The 19,574-nt window shown below is 40.2% G+C and overlaps 1 protein-coding gene across 1 annotated transcript in view; it reads right to left on the reverse strand.

Moving 5' to 3' along the window:
• LOC139212825 (polypeptide N-acetylgalactosaminyltransferase 10-like) overlaps positions 1 to 19,574 on the reverse strand; it is a 74,217-nt gene that overhangs the window by 7,032 nt on the left and 47,611 nt on the right. The window contains exons 5-8 of the mRNA XM_070843367.1: positions 13,114 to 13,299; positions 12,313 to 12,496; positions 6,459 to 6,576; positions 2,604 to 2,711 (exon numbers count right to left, since the gene is read on the reverse strand). Of these exons, the coding sequence (XP_070699468.1) occupies positions 2,604 to 2,711; positions 6,459 to 6,576; positions 12,313 to 12,496; positions 13,114 to 13,299 (596 nt within the window). The remainder of the gene's footprint in view (positions 1 to 2,603; positions 2,712 to 6,458; positions 6,577 to 12,312; positions 12,497 to 13,113; positions 13,300 to 19,574) is intronic.

A 19,574-nucleotide genomic window follows, 5' to 3' on the forward strand; every position in this document is an offset into this window, starting at 1 on the left:
TCCTGCAGGTCTGATGTTAAGCCTTTGACAAAATAATGTGCAAGGTACTGTGTCAACTGTGCAGAACAGGGGAATAAAAGACCATTTTAACTTTAAGATATAGGTAGCAAACTGGGAAGGAGTTTTCAGACTAAAATATCCTGAAACCAGCCTTCTTTATATTGTATAATTTGCCTGTTAGTGTGGCCTACATACAAGCAAACGGAGAACACTTGTCTTAGATCACAGTTGTCCCAAGATGTTCGCTGGCGTGGGAGCTGATTTTGTGCTGTTTTTAGATTAGAAGTACCTTGAGGATTTGCATTTCAACTGCACTTTTTTGGCTCTTCTTTAATCCTTAAATGCCTTTAATGACTGTGTGTATTGTGTCACAACTGTTTTCACGAGTCTACAATGATAGGAAGTGGCCAAAATGTGTACAAAAGGCTTCACCTGATATTCAGAAAGTACAATTGGTTCTACTGGTTATTGTGATCAGTCAGTAATTTCAGAATGAATCTATCAGAGTGGAATGAAAACATAAGCAGGTGACTGAAACTGTGAGCAACGATGACTCCGGGGCAGACAGCTTCTTCAACAGACTCTTTAAGCTCAGACAATTGCAAACATGAAAGATTTACACCTGAGCAATGGAAAATCCATCCACCTGAAGCCTGTGTGGTGTAAAGGAGTAAAGAACACAAAGCCTGTCCGCCTCTGAGGTGTGGATGCCTGCCTGGGAATACAGATGGTAGCAGCCTTGGAGGTATGAATGGTGAAATGAATGAGAATCCAGGTTCAGCGAGCCTCCCAGGGAAGAATAAATACAAATCTTCCAGCCTTTGGAGGTACAGATGAGGAAAAAAGCCTCCAGCCACACACACACACACACACACACACACACACAGAACTCCCTGTAGCAAAGTGCATTGCCTGCAGCGAAACTCAGGCTCTCCAAGTGAAGTAGAGGTTCAGTGGTTCTATCTCCCCCTTTGTTCACTGGGCTCGGGGTATTTGACCCTGTTAAAGGAACTCTCTTGCTTTTGGGGCATTTCTCTATGGTATTAATTAAGTGCCAGAAAAGTTTCACCATGAAAGTCTCACCATGAAACCATAATCAACAGTATTTTTATATCAGTTTTATATAAAACAGCACAGAGGAAAAGAAATACCTGGGTCTGATTCTCACCTCAGGTGAAGAATTTCTAGACAATGACTGAGCCTTGACTCTGTGAACCATGACCAACACCTTACATTTACCAAACTCTTTAATGAATCTGTTATTTTAACTTAACTCTTTATTTTTTGGTCAAACCTTTCCACAGAGCTGTCCTTCCACAGATCTCAAACTACTTTCAATGAAGCTCTTTGTATTCATGGCATTTTATTTTCTACCTTGAGTCTCAAGTCTGTGGTGTTGCAGCTTTTGAATGCCATTCTTCTAAAACATTAACAGTGTTCAGGCCACATTCTGTGTCAGTAACTACAATTATGTCAGTATGTTGAGTCAACTAAACCAAATCAGTTCAAGGGACAGGCGCGTTTAGGTCGTTGATTCTTTTTGAGCTGAGAAGAACGTGGGACAAAAACAGAATTCACCACTGCCTGAGGTACAGTAATTGTTTCTGTATTCTTAACCCTGGTGCCGGTTTGATATCAGCATTCATCACAGCTTCAGTGAAGGCATAATGGTCAGACAGACAAGGCAAAAACAAAGGCCAAGAGGTTTAATTACATATTCAGTGGAGCCAAACAGAGCGAGGTGTCACACTGGGGCTGAGTCACGCATAATGAACAGTGTTCAGCTCCAAGCCAGATTAACTTTTTTCATACAGTATTAATGTGATAAAGCTCAGATGGAAAAACAAAACTTTACGTCATTATTAACTGTAAGTTGTAGATTGTGGATACAGGTGGATGCGTTGCAACTTAAAAGATATGAGAAGTGCTAAAATGCCGAGTCATTAATACGGCGTTGTACAATGCATTTGAATTATTTTTGACACTGGCTGCAACAACACCTGTAGTTTGATACAGAATCTACATTTTTTTGACATCTTATCCTTTTTGCCATTTGAGAGAGTGCTCAGTAGCAATTTAGCATCTTAAGTCGAGAACATTTCCCAGATATCCTGTTTTGTCTTCCATGCACTGATCACAATGAGACTCAGGCATCTAACAGTTCAGTCTGAGATTCATATGTGCTATTAGCAGCTAATGGAGAGTTTAGCATAGATGAGGGGCAGGTTACAGAGACCTGCTGAGACTACTTCCTACTTTGCACCCCTACATTCATCAGAATGGCTAAAATTCACCAAGTCATAAAATATGCTTATTCATCTTATTTTGGTAAATGACACTTTATTATGTAAATGACACATATTTTAGATGGACGTGTTCTCCATATTTTTTAGCATTTGTTTAATTTTTTCACGGTGCAGTCTACAAAAATCACTGAACCTCCACATATATTTGTCATCATAAAACATCTTGACATGAGATGTTTGCACAGAAAGATAAAAGACAACAAACTAGAAATAGAAGTAAAAAGGCTTTTCCCACAAGTGTTTTAGACCTGCAAAGTCCTTTAACATTAACATGCTATAAACCCATCTGAGACTCACCCTGGCCAGACTGACCCCACCGGGAACTTTGTAAGGGACGTATTTCCTGTAGATGTGTCCTACCCGGGAGCAAGGGATGTCCTCCATCCGGCCACCACACATCCATACCTTCAGAGACAGAGAGAGAGATTCAGCAGTGATAAAGACAATATTGGGGGGGGGCGGCGCTGCGGCGCTGGTGTTTGTGTAACTGAACAGTGTGAAAAGCAGATGAGCTGACAAGGTCAACATATCAGCGAGATAAAACAAACAGTGTGAGGAAGAAGGGAAAGTGTGAGGAGGATATGGTGAGGACAATGGAGAGCAAACCAGGTTAGGGTGGAAGGAAAGGGAAAACTGGAAGGAGTGGGAGGAAGACTGTTAAACAGAGAGACATGAAGCAATGTATGCTGTATGCACAGGGTTAGGAAGGTATGTGGTATGTATCAACAATAGGTTAGATAACAGCACAACGTTTTGCAGATATTAATCATGTTTGATGAATAGTGCACCGTTCAAAACAACTACATAAAATGACCCAAAGTTCATGTATTTCTCGGCTGCAGAGCGACCGGAGAGAGTAAATGACTTCAAAGAGAAAAAGACAAGTCAATCATGCTTAGCTGAAGGACAAAGACTGAAATTGGATTTGTTATGCTACTTTTGGAAGACAGAGCCACCTTTCAAGTCTACAGGGTGTGATTATTGAAAATTGTAAAGATAGGATTTGGGTGATAGCTTTAAAGTTACTCTGAAGCCTGAAGAACAGAGAACAAAAGTGTGTGTGAACTATTTCAGATTAAGAGTTGTTTTTTTTTTTTAAACTATATATTTAGAGTTTCCACTTTCAGTATCTAAAGAAACTAACTTTACTTTGTATTGTAAAAATCTTTGAAAGTGTGACATAGCTTAACTTGGCTCTTAGGCAAGTATAACACTTATATCACTGTTTAACTGTTTCACCCATTTAATACATATATTAAAGTTGCATTATCACACAACAGTAATGTAACAAAATGAATGTTGAGTTGATATGGGTTAAAGATTACATTAAAATTCAATCAGTGAACCATGAAACCAGTGAATGTCTGGCATCCCAACATAATACCAGACCTAAATTATCAATTGATTATCAAAACTGTTATCCATGAACTTTTGGCTGATTGTCGGCTAATTGTTTTGACACTTGCTGATCGATCTTACAATGGCAACCAATGGCTGCCCAGAATCATAAAGAAAAATAAATAAACATTGAAGAGCATGTATAGTTGAAAGTTAAAGTTACAAAACTAGGTATGATTAGTACATGATTAGTACATGTACCACTTGTAAACATGCTAGTATGGTCCTTTGTCAGTTGGCTGTGAAGCATGTCAGTCAAATCGATCACATCCAAAGTTTTCAAACAACAAACTGCTGCAGGAGGCTTCTTGTGTCTCTACGCTGTCAACCATGCTGGGTTATTCATACCTTCCTTGACCTCTCTTGCCACCTCACAGCACACCGGCCTCCACAGCTCCCAGATCTTGCAATCTAGTCCTGCTCGTGCCGTGACTAGAATCACTCAGTTCTAGTCTGCAAAACTACTCTGATTGTTCGACTACTGTGATTTTCCAGGTACTTATTTACTGATCTACTTTTTTACCACAGTAATGCTTCATTTAGAATGAATTGCGAAGCCTCAACAGGTTGGAGTTTGGTGTGTTTCTCATCAACAAATGTCTGATGATGGACATACTGTCCACAAGAGAAGCTCAGTATGTCAGCAATACAAGGGAAAATGATGCTATTTCCCTCACTGATGGACTTTTGTTTCTGACTTTCTTAATTTTTAGTTTGTTGATATTCAGCCCAGCTCCCCTCCCTGATCCCTCAGAGTGGACGTCAGCTGGCTGCTATTTCAATTCAATTACTCCTTGTCAGGTTTGTTGCACCACTCCAGCCTGGACAAACATAACTGGGGATATAACACATTGAATCAACCCTCTCTCCATCTCACTGTAGGGAAGCTTTGACCTGCTGTGCCAATCCCTTCCATCGTCTTCATCCCTGACTGAAACACTTGAGCTTAATAACAAGGGTGCCTTGCTGCAGGAGGGATCAAGAGCTCAAGTTCTGCGGCAGTAACATTAAATTGAAAGTCTTATCGCTCACCTCGAACACACAACCTCTAAAACCGCGAAGGCTAAAAACACACCACCATGGTACTAAACGGCCAAAATGGTGGCGGCATCTATGAAACAAAGCAAAGACACAGACAGCAAGTAGTCAAACATAGATGTAACCGATGCAGATTTCAAATGGCTTATGCTTTGCTATTGTTTCACTATGAAAGGAATGTATATAATATCTTTGTTAGGCCTTAGTGAGACACATTGTCTCATAAAGAAGAATATTAAACTTTTTAAAATAAAGATTCGGGACGGGGGAAGTAGTGTTGGCAACCAAGATGACAGAGAGCAGTGTTGTATCCAAAACATTAACAACAACAAGAAAATATTTCTGTTAAAGAAAATATGGTACGAGCGTTTCAGAGATGACAACCGGCATTTGGCCATAAAATAAATCAAATGTCTTCTCCCTTTGTCATCTGTAAACTGAATGCCAAACTAAAGCTCAACTGCTGCCCAGTTTATAATTATAACAATAACGCTGACATGCAAGCAAAATGGTGCACATTGATGTAAAAACCTTTCATGCATGCCAGATATGTTGAATCACTATTATTTCTGTAACAATTAACAAAAAGGGTAGGCATTAATATGGACAGGCTGTCGAAGGTAAAACAATTTTGACTGTGAATTTGATTTGGACGTGAATCTCAGTCTAAGCAACAGCATTTAGTATCGCACTGCAGCATATGTCCAATCAAATCAAACTACACAGCAGTGGTCTTTGTGCTTAATTGAGTGAGACCACAAAAGTCCTTACTCATTCAAACCAGAATTCAATTATTGTGACTGTGCAGAGCTCACTGACAGAGAGGCAGCAGAGAGGAGGGGGACGAGGTCTTAACATGCTGGCCGAGTCGCACGCAGTTAAAGCTACGTTGTAGAATAATTCATGCTGAGGCAGCAGACAAAAGCATAATCTAATATGGTATTCTGAGTGTGATTAATGTGGAGAGTATTCCATCGTACAAAGCATGTTTGGCTCAAATCATTGAAACAATACTTGAAAGCATAATTGTTTTTTACAGCTTACTCATTCAGCTATTTAGCTAAAGCTGTGGATATACAAATAAAACATTAGTAGAAACATATGGAACACACCCTCTCCTCCTTTAAAAGCAATTAAATGTCAAAATATCGATTTTTTTTTTTTTCAAATGGATCTGAGCAACAATCCAGTAACGGCTCGCTCACTAAAAGGAGCTCTGCATGCTATGTGTGAACACAAGTATGAGAGAAAAGCACTCATGATGTGAGTATGCAAATAATGTGGAGGAAATGATTGTACACACAGCTGATGGTGATCAAAATGAAATCAATTAATCATTGTCTTGTAGTTACTTTGCACATTTTGTACATCACAGTGATGTAGCTTACACTGAAGAAAAATTCAGTGACTTGAAGTATCGCTCACATCTCTAGTAAAATAACAGAATTTGTGTTAAAACAGACACATGGTATGGTATGGTATGGTATGTAGTGCTCACTGTGTTATACATTTTTAATAGTATTCAAAAACAGCATCAAATATTCAGTACAGAATGTACACAGTTGGTACACCGGCTGACTGACTCCACTCCTTGTTGGGATTCCCGTCAACACTCTTCGAAATTGACATAGAGGTCAGAGTGACACTATTGATTATTTTCTACACTACACTGTAGCTCTGTGTGTGGTGGCGGCGTGTTTCATTTTTTTTTTTTACCTTGAAGGAGATCTCGTACTGTTCTCCCCCCCAGATCTCCAGACCCGTGTCATATCCTCCCAGCTCCCAAAACCACTTCCTGTCCACAGCAAACAGTCCACCGGCCATCACTGGTGACCTGGATGATACAAAAGATACACAGACACACATGATAAGGAATGAAACGGTTCCCGTGGTAAATCATGACATGTAGTGTGATGCCTTTTAAAAAAGGACAAGATGACTTGAGGGCATTTGGGAGGTTGCAAAGACATCACTACTTATGTGGGTGTAGTATGCTTCATAACTATTATCCCTGGGTAGTCAGTAATGGAGTATATTTACTTGAGAACGTAATAGATTTGAGTATCAATTTGACTTTTATTGCACTACAATTCCACCGTTATTTTTGACTCAACTACATTTCTATGAACGTTCCCGTTACTTCTTACTTATGATAGCATAGCTTTGAAGTCAGCGGATTCATTTTCTTTTCTATTCTAAAATGCAGTAGGCCATACTCAGAGGAAGAAAAACAGAGCAGACTACCCCTCCTAATATGTCAGTCAAGTTCAAAGTGCTTGCAGCCTTTTTTGCACTGGTGAACATGGTGATGGAAATGATAACCACTGCAAATAAAAATATTTCTGACCACAGACTGAATCAAGAGAAATGAGAGAAAAATCTAGTGCTGTCTAGTATTATATTGCCGTTTGCAGTCTGCAGGATGAGGCAGGGTTTATTCCAGTGAGACACTAGATAGAGCAAAACCAATTAACCCATCTGAACCATTGTGAATTCTGACTGGTATGACAAGTTCTGTGGTGCCAAACAACATAATGGTCCTCAGCTCAGAGTGCAGAGGGAGCTCCTCCCTGTAGTGAAGCTGAATGAAATATATTGAACAGCGTCTCATCAGGAAACCAGTGTCAACTAGTAGAAATCAGGAGGAGAAATACACATTATATTTAGTGAGCACTCATGTTACATAAAACTATGAAATAACAAAAGCGGTTAATCATTGTGCTTGTCGTTACTCTTACCATAAGCACATCAGAAAGGACCATAAGGTACAAAAGGTATTCTCACTTTTACTTCCCTTACTTGCACTAAAGGCATTTAGGCCCGGCTAATTTGTGACCATACAGTAAAAGCAGACTTAGAGCAGCACAATTCAAATCCAAGGTGCTGAGGTACCCAGCCAAAAAACTGAGCCGGGCCAATTTTCAAACGCTGTGATTGCATAAAAAGACACACTGAGGCCATGAAACATCTGTGCATTTTCAAAGGTACACGGCTGTGCGGATCTATGAACAGAGGGGCTCATAAAGGCGCTGACATCTTCTAATTCGCATTGTCAACGCATTGTGTGGACCTGAGGATCAATCAACATGATTGGTTGGTCCAGCTGCTGGAGGGAGGTGGGTTCATAATGGAAAAGAAAAAAAACACGTAAGCATCACTCCAAATATGTACAAATACATGAGAAACAGCCACCAGGTCGTCTATGATGCTCGTCTATGTGCAGATGTACACACACACACACACACACACACACACAGACATACACACACACACACGTTAGTACATGTGGACAGTCGCACAATCTTAGTGCTGTATAGTCGGTGGTGAATAAACATGGACTGTAAGACTGAGCGGAGACACAGGAAGCACAAATGCTGCCCTACAGCTCTTTAAATATGTTTGTCACACCGACTGACTTGATTTGCCTGGCTGGGTGACAGTGTGTCTGACCAGTTCATTGTCTTGTCCATGAATGGTAACTGTTGTATGCTGGAGGAAGACAGCTGAAGAAAAGCCCCCACACACACACTTTGCCTCTCTGGAGTGCCAACTGAATAAAATGAAGTGGACAGACTTTCATCACGACACAAAAGATAAACAACGGACTGCACAAAGTGTGGTGATTGCAAACTGTTGTATGGTCACTGGAGTGTGTGAGCTTAGCAAAGAGAGCATAGACACTGTGTGGGCACTGATTTGTGGGGTGGAGACTGTTAGCTCTTGTTCGCCAGAGGGAGAAAACACAAACACACTTCACCTCCCTGGAGTTGTGTGGAATGAAACACATGGGCTTTAGGATAGACAACACTGGAGAGCACTACTCAGAAGAAGCTGGTGGACATGACGATCATTTAAAAACAACACGTCCATGTTCAATTTACCAGTATAACAGCCAGAGGCAGGTTCAACTGCACTGCTGTTCTTTTGAAAGTGCAGTATGTAGGAATTAGTGGTATCTAGCAGTAATCTGCAGACCGAAAACAACTGAACACCCCTTAGTTCACCCCTCTCTTTCCAGGTGTGTAGGAGAACCTATGATGACGGACTAGGATTCACACTCACTTGCTGTCTTCTTGTGCTACAGAATAAGTGTGATCACCAAACTCAAGCTGCCACTTCAACGTAAAAACACAAAAGGCCATGTCAGTCCTTGGATACTGTAGAAACAAGGTGGTTGGTATAAAAGGATCATTCTAAGCCAATAACAACACAATGTTTCTAGTTTCAGGTGATTATTCACTACTGAAAACATAATAATGAAATCTATATTGTCTTCACAATTTAATAATACCTTTTGAAACAATGTTTCCCGCCAAATATTAGATTTGAGGCTTAAGACAAGTACTTTAAATTGAATTTACATAATTAGAATAATAAAAAAAATAATTACATTTTTCCTCATTAAGGAGTTTATAATCCCGACTATGTGGACATGAATCTCTGTCACACTGGGAGCCGAAATGTGTTTTAGAGGGGAAATCAGTCATTGTTAATCTTGGCCAAGTGAATTCCTTTATTGAATGCCAAATCCCACTGGAATAGTTCAATACGTGATATGACAATAATCAATAGCCTCAACCCAAAATTGATTTTGTTCGGTTGATATATTTATCATTTGGTTACAGTGGACCACAGATGGCTTTGGTAGCTATAGTAAGTGTGGTACAGGAATATATATATGTAAATAGAGAAACATTGACATTTTACAATTGGTAACTTGCAGGAAATATTCAAAAAAGAATATCTGAAAAGCAGTTGCAGTAAAAATGAAGATGTCACTCTACAGGCAATACACTCTTTATTTAAACAAATAACAAGTGTTGACTTTAGGACTGTTGTATATTTACTGATGTGGTATCATTTCATAAAATTTGCTCGAGCATATATTTGAACTTTCATATCTTGTTGAAGCCACATTGGATCACAACAGAAACTGTTATCGTTCTCATGCGCTAAACCAGATGAACACACCTGTAGTTGAACAATCGTTAATCTAAAATGGTAATGTGATGACCCAAAGTCACTAGGTACCACTGCAGCTACGTTGCTTAGCAACTATTTCATTGGGTAAACTCTCTGTCTCTATACTTATGTGTTAATTCACATATTAGCTTTTCAACATGCAAAACTAATCTGATGAACATGGTAGATGGTAAACAGTATTACTGCTAAATATTAGCATGTCACAATTGTCATTGTGTGTGTGTGTGTTAGCATGCCGACATTGGCATTTAGCTTAAAGCAGTGCTATTTCAAAGCACAAGCTAGAGGAGCTGCCAACGCGGCTGTAGGCACTTAGTCTGGTTTTGTTGTCAGTCAGTTTTAAAATTCCATTTCTGTTGTACATAAACACAGACGGACACATACACAGTGATTCTGCCACGGCAGGCTGTCTGGGGCCCCATACAGGTTCCTTTGATTACCCGTTCACACACAGTGTGAGGAACTAGCTTAATATCGACCTGTAGGATGGTGGCAACAAATATGTGCATCTATGTCTTTCAAACATTTCTTCTTGCGGTCTTTCAAAGAAAAGTAGAGGGGGAATGGGGTAGCTCTGAATGGCTGTAATTACCTTCACTGCCATATTCAGGTTACATTTGGTTTTTCAAAGAAGGAAATCACTTTGGAAACACATTGGATTTGCACAATGCAACTGCAGACTTCTACTTTCAGCCAGTGAGCAGCTTCACTAAATTAATATTGACCAGCACTGACTGAACTGACCTCAGCAGTTCCAAAACAACTGGAAATAAACAAGGCCAGAGAAGTAAAACGGTGGGCTGTGAATCAACCTCAGTACTTTTTGATTGCTGACCCAAATGTATGCCTGATCAGATTTCCAAAATGTGGGTTATATATTTTACTTGTTAAGTAAAAACAAGAGTTAAAAACATTTTAGATTTCACACTTCTATGCCAACTGATCGATATTGAAAATAATCCGTGCTGAAAGTGGGATTTCATGTCTGGTTAGATTTGTACTCTTCTTCAGTTTTTCTTTCATTAATTGGCATACATTTTCAACTATTTACTTTGCCAAAGTTGTTGTTCATCTGCCTGTGCTTTGAGAACATTTGCCAGGGGCAGGTATCAGTTCCTTCAGCTAGTCTTCTTTAGTCCATGTTCTTTTTCAAGTGTCAGTCCACTGGCGGAAAAAAAAAGAGATTTGACTCAATGGTCCATGAATATTCCAACTCACAATTTAGATTTAATTAGAAAAGCTCAAGTTGATATTCTCCATTTCAGTCTCCATTTGACCTTGAGGAAAGAGAGAATCAAAGCCTGAACTCATCACTAAATGAAACACTGAAGCCCGAGACAGAGGGACAGAAGGAAGGAAAAGAGAAAGAAAGGGAGGTGATGGCACTGACGAAAGAGACAGTGACAGAGGCATGAGAACAGGGATGAAATCATACTCCCACAGACACACACATGCACACAGACACACACACACACACACCTCCAAGATGGATTTTGCCGTCCCATCGTGCCTCATTCTTTGCTGCGGCAATGTCAATCAGAATGAAAATGAAAATCTTTGCGACTCAAATTGAATTTGCACTGATGAAGGTCATTTCACTGGGCAAGAAGAGCAGACTAATTCATGAAATGAGGATTGATTCGGATTGTTCTGCAGCTCATTTCTTCTTCTTCACTCTCGTATCTTCCTGCACCATGGCCGTCCTGATGATACCTACTGTATTTCCCTGGACATCTGGATTTGGCATCCAAACGTAGAAAAAAAGTTGTCAAACTAATCCCTCAAGGTTCATAAATGGAGTGTCTGGCATCACATGCAGAGTTATATGGCCTTACAAATAGCAATGTGTGTCTCTGGGTATATTTTAGCTGTTTCCTATTTGTGGACACTGTGGTTGAAAAACAATCACAAATTTCCAAGGAAGGAAACAACCAACTAGGGTAAAAATAGTACTAATAGTTTTTATGTTTTTGTTGTCATTCATCATTTAGTCTACAGAAATTCAATTAATAATAATATAACACAGAGAAAAGCAGCAAATCCTCCCATATCAGAGGGTGGATCCGGAAAATTGTTTGGTAATTAAACACACTGAATTTGCAATCAAAATGCAGTTAATATTTCCTGTGGCTTTTAACTCTTCTTCAATGGATGAAGTTTAAATGAATCCAAGAATGTCTTGCATCCAAACTAATGTTTTTAGGTCAATTTGTAAAGCTCATGTTAGAAAAGCTACATTTTGTTGCCAGCTCGTGTGGATCCAATGAGGGAAAAGAAATTAATTTTCTGATGGACCAGCTTACTGTGGAAGTAGTCTAATGATATGTAGACTATTAGCCCCAAACTGCACTCCTACAATGACTGTCCTATAATAAATGATGTGTGTACAAATGTGGACAGTGTGCTGACAGCGAGCATGCACACTCAAGGTTGCAAAGTACTGTGGCACCATGGCACCAACACGCCCTGTTGAAGAGTTTCAGCTCACACTGGGGCCATTTGTGTCACGGATGTATGCACTCATGACACAATAAGATCAGGATAAAATCTTGTAAATGTCAAATGTGTCAAAAGTAACTGCACTCACTCAAAGGGTTCACTGGGGTCGTCCTTCTGCAGCTCTGAAGGGATGGGTATCCGTTTGTAGTACATTTCCCAGTCAAACGCCCCTCGCATGGCGTCCCCTGCCTGTGTCTCGTAGCCAAAGTTGTCGTGGTCGATCACGTCTATCATCGGACACACGATGGTCTTCCTGTTATGTGCTATTCGGTCTGAAAGACACAGAGTGAGGCAGGTTGGCAGACAGTTAAGATAAGGTAGATAATGTAGAGAAGTGATTCTCAAGCTTTTTGCCTGTAGAGCTTCTGTAAAGCAATGTTTGCTTATGACCCTCCTCCCCAGATTGCAGGGAGCTGTGAGCAGTTCAACCAAAACATGCTGTTCCCTCCTCTGACCAAATCAAAGATTTGAGAAAAGTTACAAAAACTACTTATAGGTTTGTGTAGGAGAAATGTTTTTTTTCTTCTCTATCATCTTTTCTACTGCCACGTTCTCCAAGATGTGTGTTACTGTAATGTCTATGTGATGTTTATATGTTATGTTGTATGTAATGTCTGTGAAAAATATGAAAAAAGTAAAGGAAAGGTTTCATGTAACTGACGGAACAGTTGGAAGGTCAAAACAATACACAAGCAACGTGTCCCTCACCCAGCAAGGTATAAAAACCATTATTGTATGTGAGATTTGCTTTCTTGTACGTCTGTGTTTTAGCTTTTAGCAAGAAATTTTAGCAAAAAGATGTCAATGCGGCTGCTTCACATGTCCGAGATTAGACTAGGAGGTAGCGTGTAGGCATGTCATGCTGATGAGTCGTGTCTTTGCTCCTCACCCAGCAGTGGAGGCAGCCAGTTGACGTTGGCCTCACAGTGGGAGTCCAGGAAGGTGATGACTTCTCCTTTAGCAGCTGCGGCTCCCAGTAGGCGAGTCCTGATCAGCCCCTCCCTCTTCTTGGTCCTTAGGATGCGAACCTTCGGCAGCCGCACCATGTACTCCTCTAGTGCCACCCTAAGGTGCTCTGCAGAGATGGGAACAGAGACAGCAGGATTTAGAATGCTGAATACATCAGAATAATTGATGTATTGGAAAGCACAATAGGTTCAAACCCTTTATCACTGTGTGCACACATCAGCTAAATTAGGCCACACGGACATGAAAGCACACCGCTTCAGAAAGTTGTCCGCAAATAGCAAAACCTCACGAACATGCTCTCTAACAAAAAGATCAAAAGACGAAACCATTAACAGACACCATCAAACTAGACATCTGTCTTTGCCACATGCTCCAGACTGAAATGTTTCCCTTTAGGCCTTTCCATCGTAACACACTCTCACCCATACTGAGAAAAAACTTTATATTTTCACTCACTTTTCTTTTTTTTTTTTACATCTTTACTGAAGACATTACACAGAATGTTACCCCTAAGAGAAAGAATTCAACTGTGAGGAATGAAAAAGAAATTAAATCAGCCCCTCCTAACATGTGCAATCATAAAACCTTTGGCAAAAGAAAATGATGCTCAGCTTGCCCTATAAGGGAATTACAGATACTGTGTGCTCTTTTCAGTTTATTGTCAGAGAGAAATCACACAATGGAATAGTTGATGCAGAAAGTCAGAGTTGTTAGAGCATTGCATGACAGTCATACAAGAGTTCTGATCGAAACTTTCAGAGAAGCCTTTCAGAGAGAGAGGAGCTGTCAGCGAAATGGCCAGCCTCTTCTGTTAAACAGCTAAGATACAACATAGTTGGAAGGGGAAAAAAAATAAAGATACCGAAAGCAAAGTCAAACCAAAAACTCGTAGAAAGCATTAATCAAAAGGAGGGCAATACATGCAACCTTTTCTCCAATCTTTCCTTAGAGCTGCCTTCGACAGAAATCAATCCTGCCCTAAATGGAGCCTGTAAATCTTTCTGCCCAAACGTCAAGTCAGTTCTGACAGGTCAATAAAAAAAAACTGAAGCCAGACTGAAGGCCATGTTTCACTGTCTGTCTGTCTGTCTGTCTGCTGTCACAGTGTTTCTAAAGCTAAAACACTGTCAACCATCCAAGAGACACCCCATGAAACCGATCATCGACCCTGGTCCAGCTGTTTTTATATAAACCATAACTGGTATGGGTGCTTCAAACTTTTAGGAGTAAATCATTACTTTGATAAGACCATGATTTTAAGAGCCAATATAAATCATGGTTTGAATAAAAGTCAGCAAAACTCAAATGTTCTCTTCTTTCTATTTCAAATCTGCCTCTTTCTCCTTATCTGCCCATGTATCCATCCATTCAGAATATGTGTAGAGGCATCTATTTAATACCATTCATCATTTCCCTATGTCTGTTTCACTCTTCTAAATGTTGCTGAAATTCAATTTCATTAATGCCACCAAAGTTTACTGTCCATGCTTGTGAAGTTTACAGTCATGTCTGTCCAGTGTGAGATTAGTATCAGCCATTCAGTATCCAAATATGACACCAAATACGGAATATGGTCACAATTTCCCCTTCTGTCTCTGAACTGTGGCGTTGAATACTGGACAGAAAAGTGTTGTTGCAGAAAGTTATGTCTCAATGAAGTTGAACTTAGACTTTTGGATAAAACATGTAATCTCTTCATCATTTTATCCTTTTAGACATTTGTGTAAAATGTCATAATTACCAAATGCATTCTTGAGCTACGCCAAAAATGTGTTTTGTAAGGTCACAGTGACCTTGACCTTTGACCACGTTTTTTGCGTCTCGTTCACTTCTTTGTTGATACCGGCTGGTAGCGCAGTGGATAATTGCGCATGCCATCGCCCTGGGGAACCCGGGTTCGACTCCCTCCCAGTCCCGGCTACCAAAAATGGGTGAGGATTGTGTCAGGAAGGGCAGCCGATGTAAAAAACTAACGCCAAAATCTACAAGAGGATCATCCGCTATGGCGACCCCGGAAGGGAGCAGCCAGAAAAAGGACAACAACAACATTCACTTCTTTGTTGGATAAAATCTCTCCTCTCGTTCATAATAATAAAATAACTCCATCCATACCCTTAAATTCAACGGGTTTACACACTTGCTGCTCATCAAAATCATGTCAGACAATGTGAAACTGGTGGCATTTTCCAATCCTGTGTTCATTCCTGGGCTGTGCTTTTAAATGCTGATGTGAAGGTGTGGAGATGATGTAATGCATTAACCTCTCCCTGTCCAACTTCACCATACACAACGGTGATATTTTGATTCTCTTATTTTGGCGACTCAAGCAGGTATACTGTTCTTCTTGACCAAAATATCTTGATTAAACACGTACGTAAGTTCACTAGCAGCAGCCATATTGTGCAATGCAATGGAGGCCACGCTCCTGTAAGTCATGGCCGTCCATCGGTAGAATGGTTTTCATCTTCCCATGAACTGTACTTTGTTTCCTCATCTTCTCTGCATCTGTCTCCACATTGCAACAAAAGTTTGTAAGGACTGACAAAAAGGGCCATTATTTGCAGAGTACAGAAAGACAGGCCAGGCATTAATAAAATATTACCTCTGTCAGTGTTCCTCGGTTCTTACAAATGGGCCACTGTCACTGAGGAACCCCCCTCCAACACAACCACTAATTGGATTCTGAATATCAGAGGAGGAGATGGAGGAAAGGCAGCACTCTTTTCAAACCTTCACAGGATATACCGCAGCAGCTAAAATGACAGACAGGATGTCTTCATCTTTGCACTCTGCTCTTTCCTTCCTGCTTCATTCTTGCTTTTCTTTTTGTCAGTCCTTTTATTCCCTTTCTACATCTTCACTCCCTCACTCAGCTCGCCCTTCTGTTTTCATGCCGGTTGGCAGCAGCTGCCTCACGGGGAGGCACTCCTGACCCCAACGGATAGCTGAGACGTTCAAGACAGCAGGACCAGCCAAAACCAACAAACCTGGAGCCAGCGGGTCCTCAGATCCGTCTCTCTGCCCTCTCACTCTCTCCCTCCATCCTTATTTCCTTGCTTTCTCGAGTGATTTATTTTATTAATGGGCCTGAGTAAATGACAGCTCATCTCCTCAAGTCACCATCAAAACCCACGATTGCTTCCCCAGACAAGCCAGTCCAAACCAGAGTGTTTAGGAAAGACCAGATCTGACCAGACATTATTAAAGCAGAGCAAACTAAATTAGAACAGAGCGGTGCTCAAGACCCGAGTGAGGAGTGCTGTCTATCAAAGTGTCACACAGGGCTCTGCTGGTTCATCCTGAAAGCCCCATTTGGGATGCAGCCTGCCTGAAGTGGTCTGGCTCAAATGAACCCCTGTTACATGTGTTTAGGTTTGCCAAAATTTGGTGCTGATAATTGAATCGGCTTCATACAGTGCAGTCATGAAGAATAAGGCACAATTGGAATAAAACAATGACATGAGGATAATCTCTATAAATGCTAAATAAGCTTAGTGTTACTGCAATATAATTATGATGCACCACAATACATTTAGTAGAAATTCAGTTGAGAAGGTTTATCTAATTTGCTGGAGTAGCCAAAAGCAGAAATTCTCATCTAGCTATTTTATCCATACACATACATTAGCACTTTGATGAAAAAGCACACAAAAATGTATTTGCAACATTGCCAGTAAGGGTCAAAAACCATAGGTGAGAAGTGATGAGTCACCACAGTAGAAAAGTATAATCCCTGATGGTGGACAAACTCATACCGTTATATATTATACATGATAATTATATCATGTCAGACATCCATAATTAAGTGTCAGATCCTTTGCATTAGTGAGTCTCTGTCTCTGACCCACACGTGTCTGCGGACTCTTGGACTCTTTCCTGGTGATGTTCTGCCAGGACTGTAAACAGCGTCACCATCTCCACCTTGGTCTTCAGCAGTGATGTTTTATGTTCACTGACATAAAACTCACGATTGCTTTATCTGTATGTTTAGAGTTACACTCTTAAAGCACTGTAGTGAAAATGGTGGACATGGATGTGAAAACCCTGAAACACCTTTAAAGATGAAAGATGAAAGTCAACTCTTCAACCTCAGACGGTGCTTTATTTTACATTCAATGTGCTGGAGAACACAGACAAGGTGAAACAAGGTAAGACAGAAGTATTAGGACATACATACTTTATACTTCACTGAACAATAAAATATTCTGTTTGAAGTAGGCCTGCTATACGTGAACTGTTTTATGCTTTGTTTTGTGTACTTTATGTGTGCCTCCTTTACATATTTGTGTTATGTGCTTCTTTATTTGGTTTTAATGATGTATTCTGTTGTCCATTAAATGCTTATTGCTGAAGTGATCGCACTTATTATTCAATTCAATTAATCATTCTTATACGATTGCTTTACAGTACACTTTCTATTATTAATTTCATATGAATGATAATTATTTCATAATCGTATTCTAAACTTACGTTAATAATAAAGTTTATACTATATTACATTGCACTATATTATATATAATACTGTATTATCCAGTTTCAATGTTTTAGCTTCCAGCATCAACCTGCGACTGAAAAATATTGCATATTTGCATCATGATGTCATTTGTTATGCATCACCCCTGATAAATAAAGTCAAGTCAAAATAAGTCACCTATAAACAACTAATTTCTAATTATTCTATGTACTAATCACAGGATTAATATGCATTGTAGGGTTTTGACACTGAAAGAGAGGCGGAGGGGCTCCATAGGGTCGATGCCACCCTTAGAGGAAAGGTCGTGCTTTCACCTTCATAATATGGCAATACATCAGCCCATGAGCTATTAACCGCTGGGAGATTGATTCAGGCTAAGCGTTTGCCCTGCATGGGATAATTCTTACATAACTTTCCTAATGACAGGCAGTGAGATTAAACAATGTACATTTGCATTGCATGTACAGCACATTCAGCAGAGGAGAGGGAAGAGGGAAAGGTTACCCTGTCTAATTATGAATGGTTAATTTGACCTGAGTAAATTGGAATACGGCTGCTCTGGTTTACTGAAAATTGGCGAGGCAATAAATCACACTAACGAGAGCAGGCCGATGTCTGCAAACACATTAGTCATTATTAGAATGTGAAGTCCTGGACACGATGAGGGCTCAGACATCATCGATGCCTGGGTCATTTCCGTAGACCCCATTTACCCAACAGTCTAGCATTCACTGCCCTCCATCTGTTTCTGCTGCTGGAATGCATTGCATCTTCCTCTGAGCCATTAATTAGAATTCAATCACAAACACTAAAACTAAGCAAAGAAGAAGACAGAGCAGTGTGGCCAGCAGAGCTCCATAAGCATTCATCAAGGGAACTACACGCATTTGCGGACAATTCATCATTATCAAACTGTTTACTTTGGTTTGGAAACCAGCTTCACAAGACATCCAGTGCATGCTATATTTCTATATTTCCTGTTATACATACTTAGTCATTCCCTAGTGCAGACTGTGTGTGTGTGTGTGTGTCATTTTTTTTTTGTTTTTGGTGAGGTGGTGGTGGTGGTGTGTGTGGGGGGGGGGTGTTTCAATTCAATTAACCTCAAATTACAGAGGATCCAATATGGCATCCAAATCTTTGTCTTTCCATGGTGCTGGATTACTTCCCAGAAGTCTTGGCACAGCACCAAAGAGCCAAGCTGCTGATTTATTCCTCCAAAATATTCGAATGCTTCTCTGAACTCATCATCACACATCCTCCCTTTTTGCCCAGTGCCAGGCCGGGACCATTTGAAGCTGCTTTTTTTGCGATCGTCATTTAAAAAAAAAAAAGGAGAGTCAGTGAGGAGCGTACTCTCTCCTCCTCCTCCTCCTTTCACACAAAATACACAGCTTAAATAGCTACTGAGGCAATGATAAAAGATGTATTACAGATGTGCACATTGCCTCCACGTTGTGAAATGATGAAAGCATTTTGATAAGCAAGAAGAGACGGCGGACAATTTCATGTCTCTGCCTTCAAGCACTGTCACACATTTGGAGCACCAGCACACATGCTGCTGCTTCGCAATACAACCGCAACACTGACATCTCTATCAGGGCTGCTGGGGTTCTGCTGCATATTTGAGTTTGAGGGTCTTACATTTTTCAAAATATCACTGTATGCACAACAATTATAAATATGAATCTGTGAATCAGCTTTGTCAGAAATTCTCTGCTTCATCTCAACCACTCAGTTTCAAAAGGCTGTAAAAGTTAAATCAGTGCTCTTCAGTCTTCTCTCCTTTCTCACTGTAGTTTGGCCCATGAAGGTATTAAAACATGTACGATAGAGCCGCATTCTAAAGCAAACTAACTTGACGTTATCAAGTGGCATCAGTTCACTATTCCGTGTTATATTCAGGA

Source organism: Pempheris klunzingeri, chromosome 14 (genome assembly GCF_042242105.1).
Source record: "Pempheris klunzingeri isolate RE-2024b chromosome 14, fPemKlu1.hap1, whole genome shotgun sequence".
NCBI lineage: Eukaryota > Metazoa > Chordata > Actinopteri > Acropomatiformes > Pempheridae > Pempheris > Pempheris klunzingeri.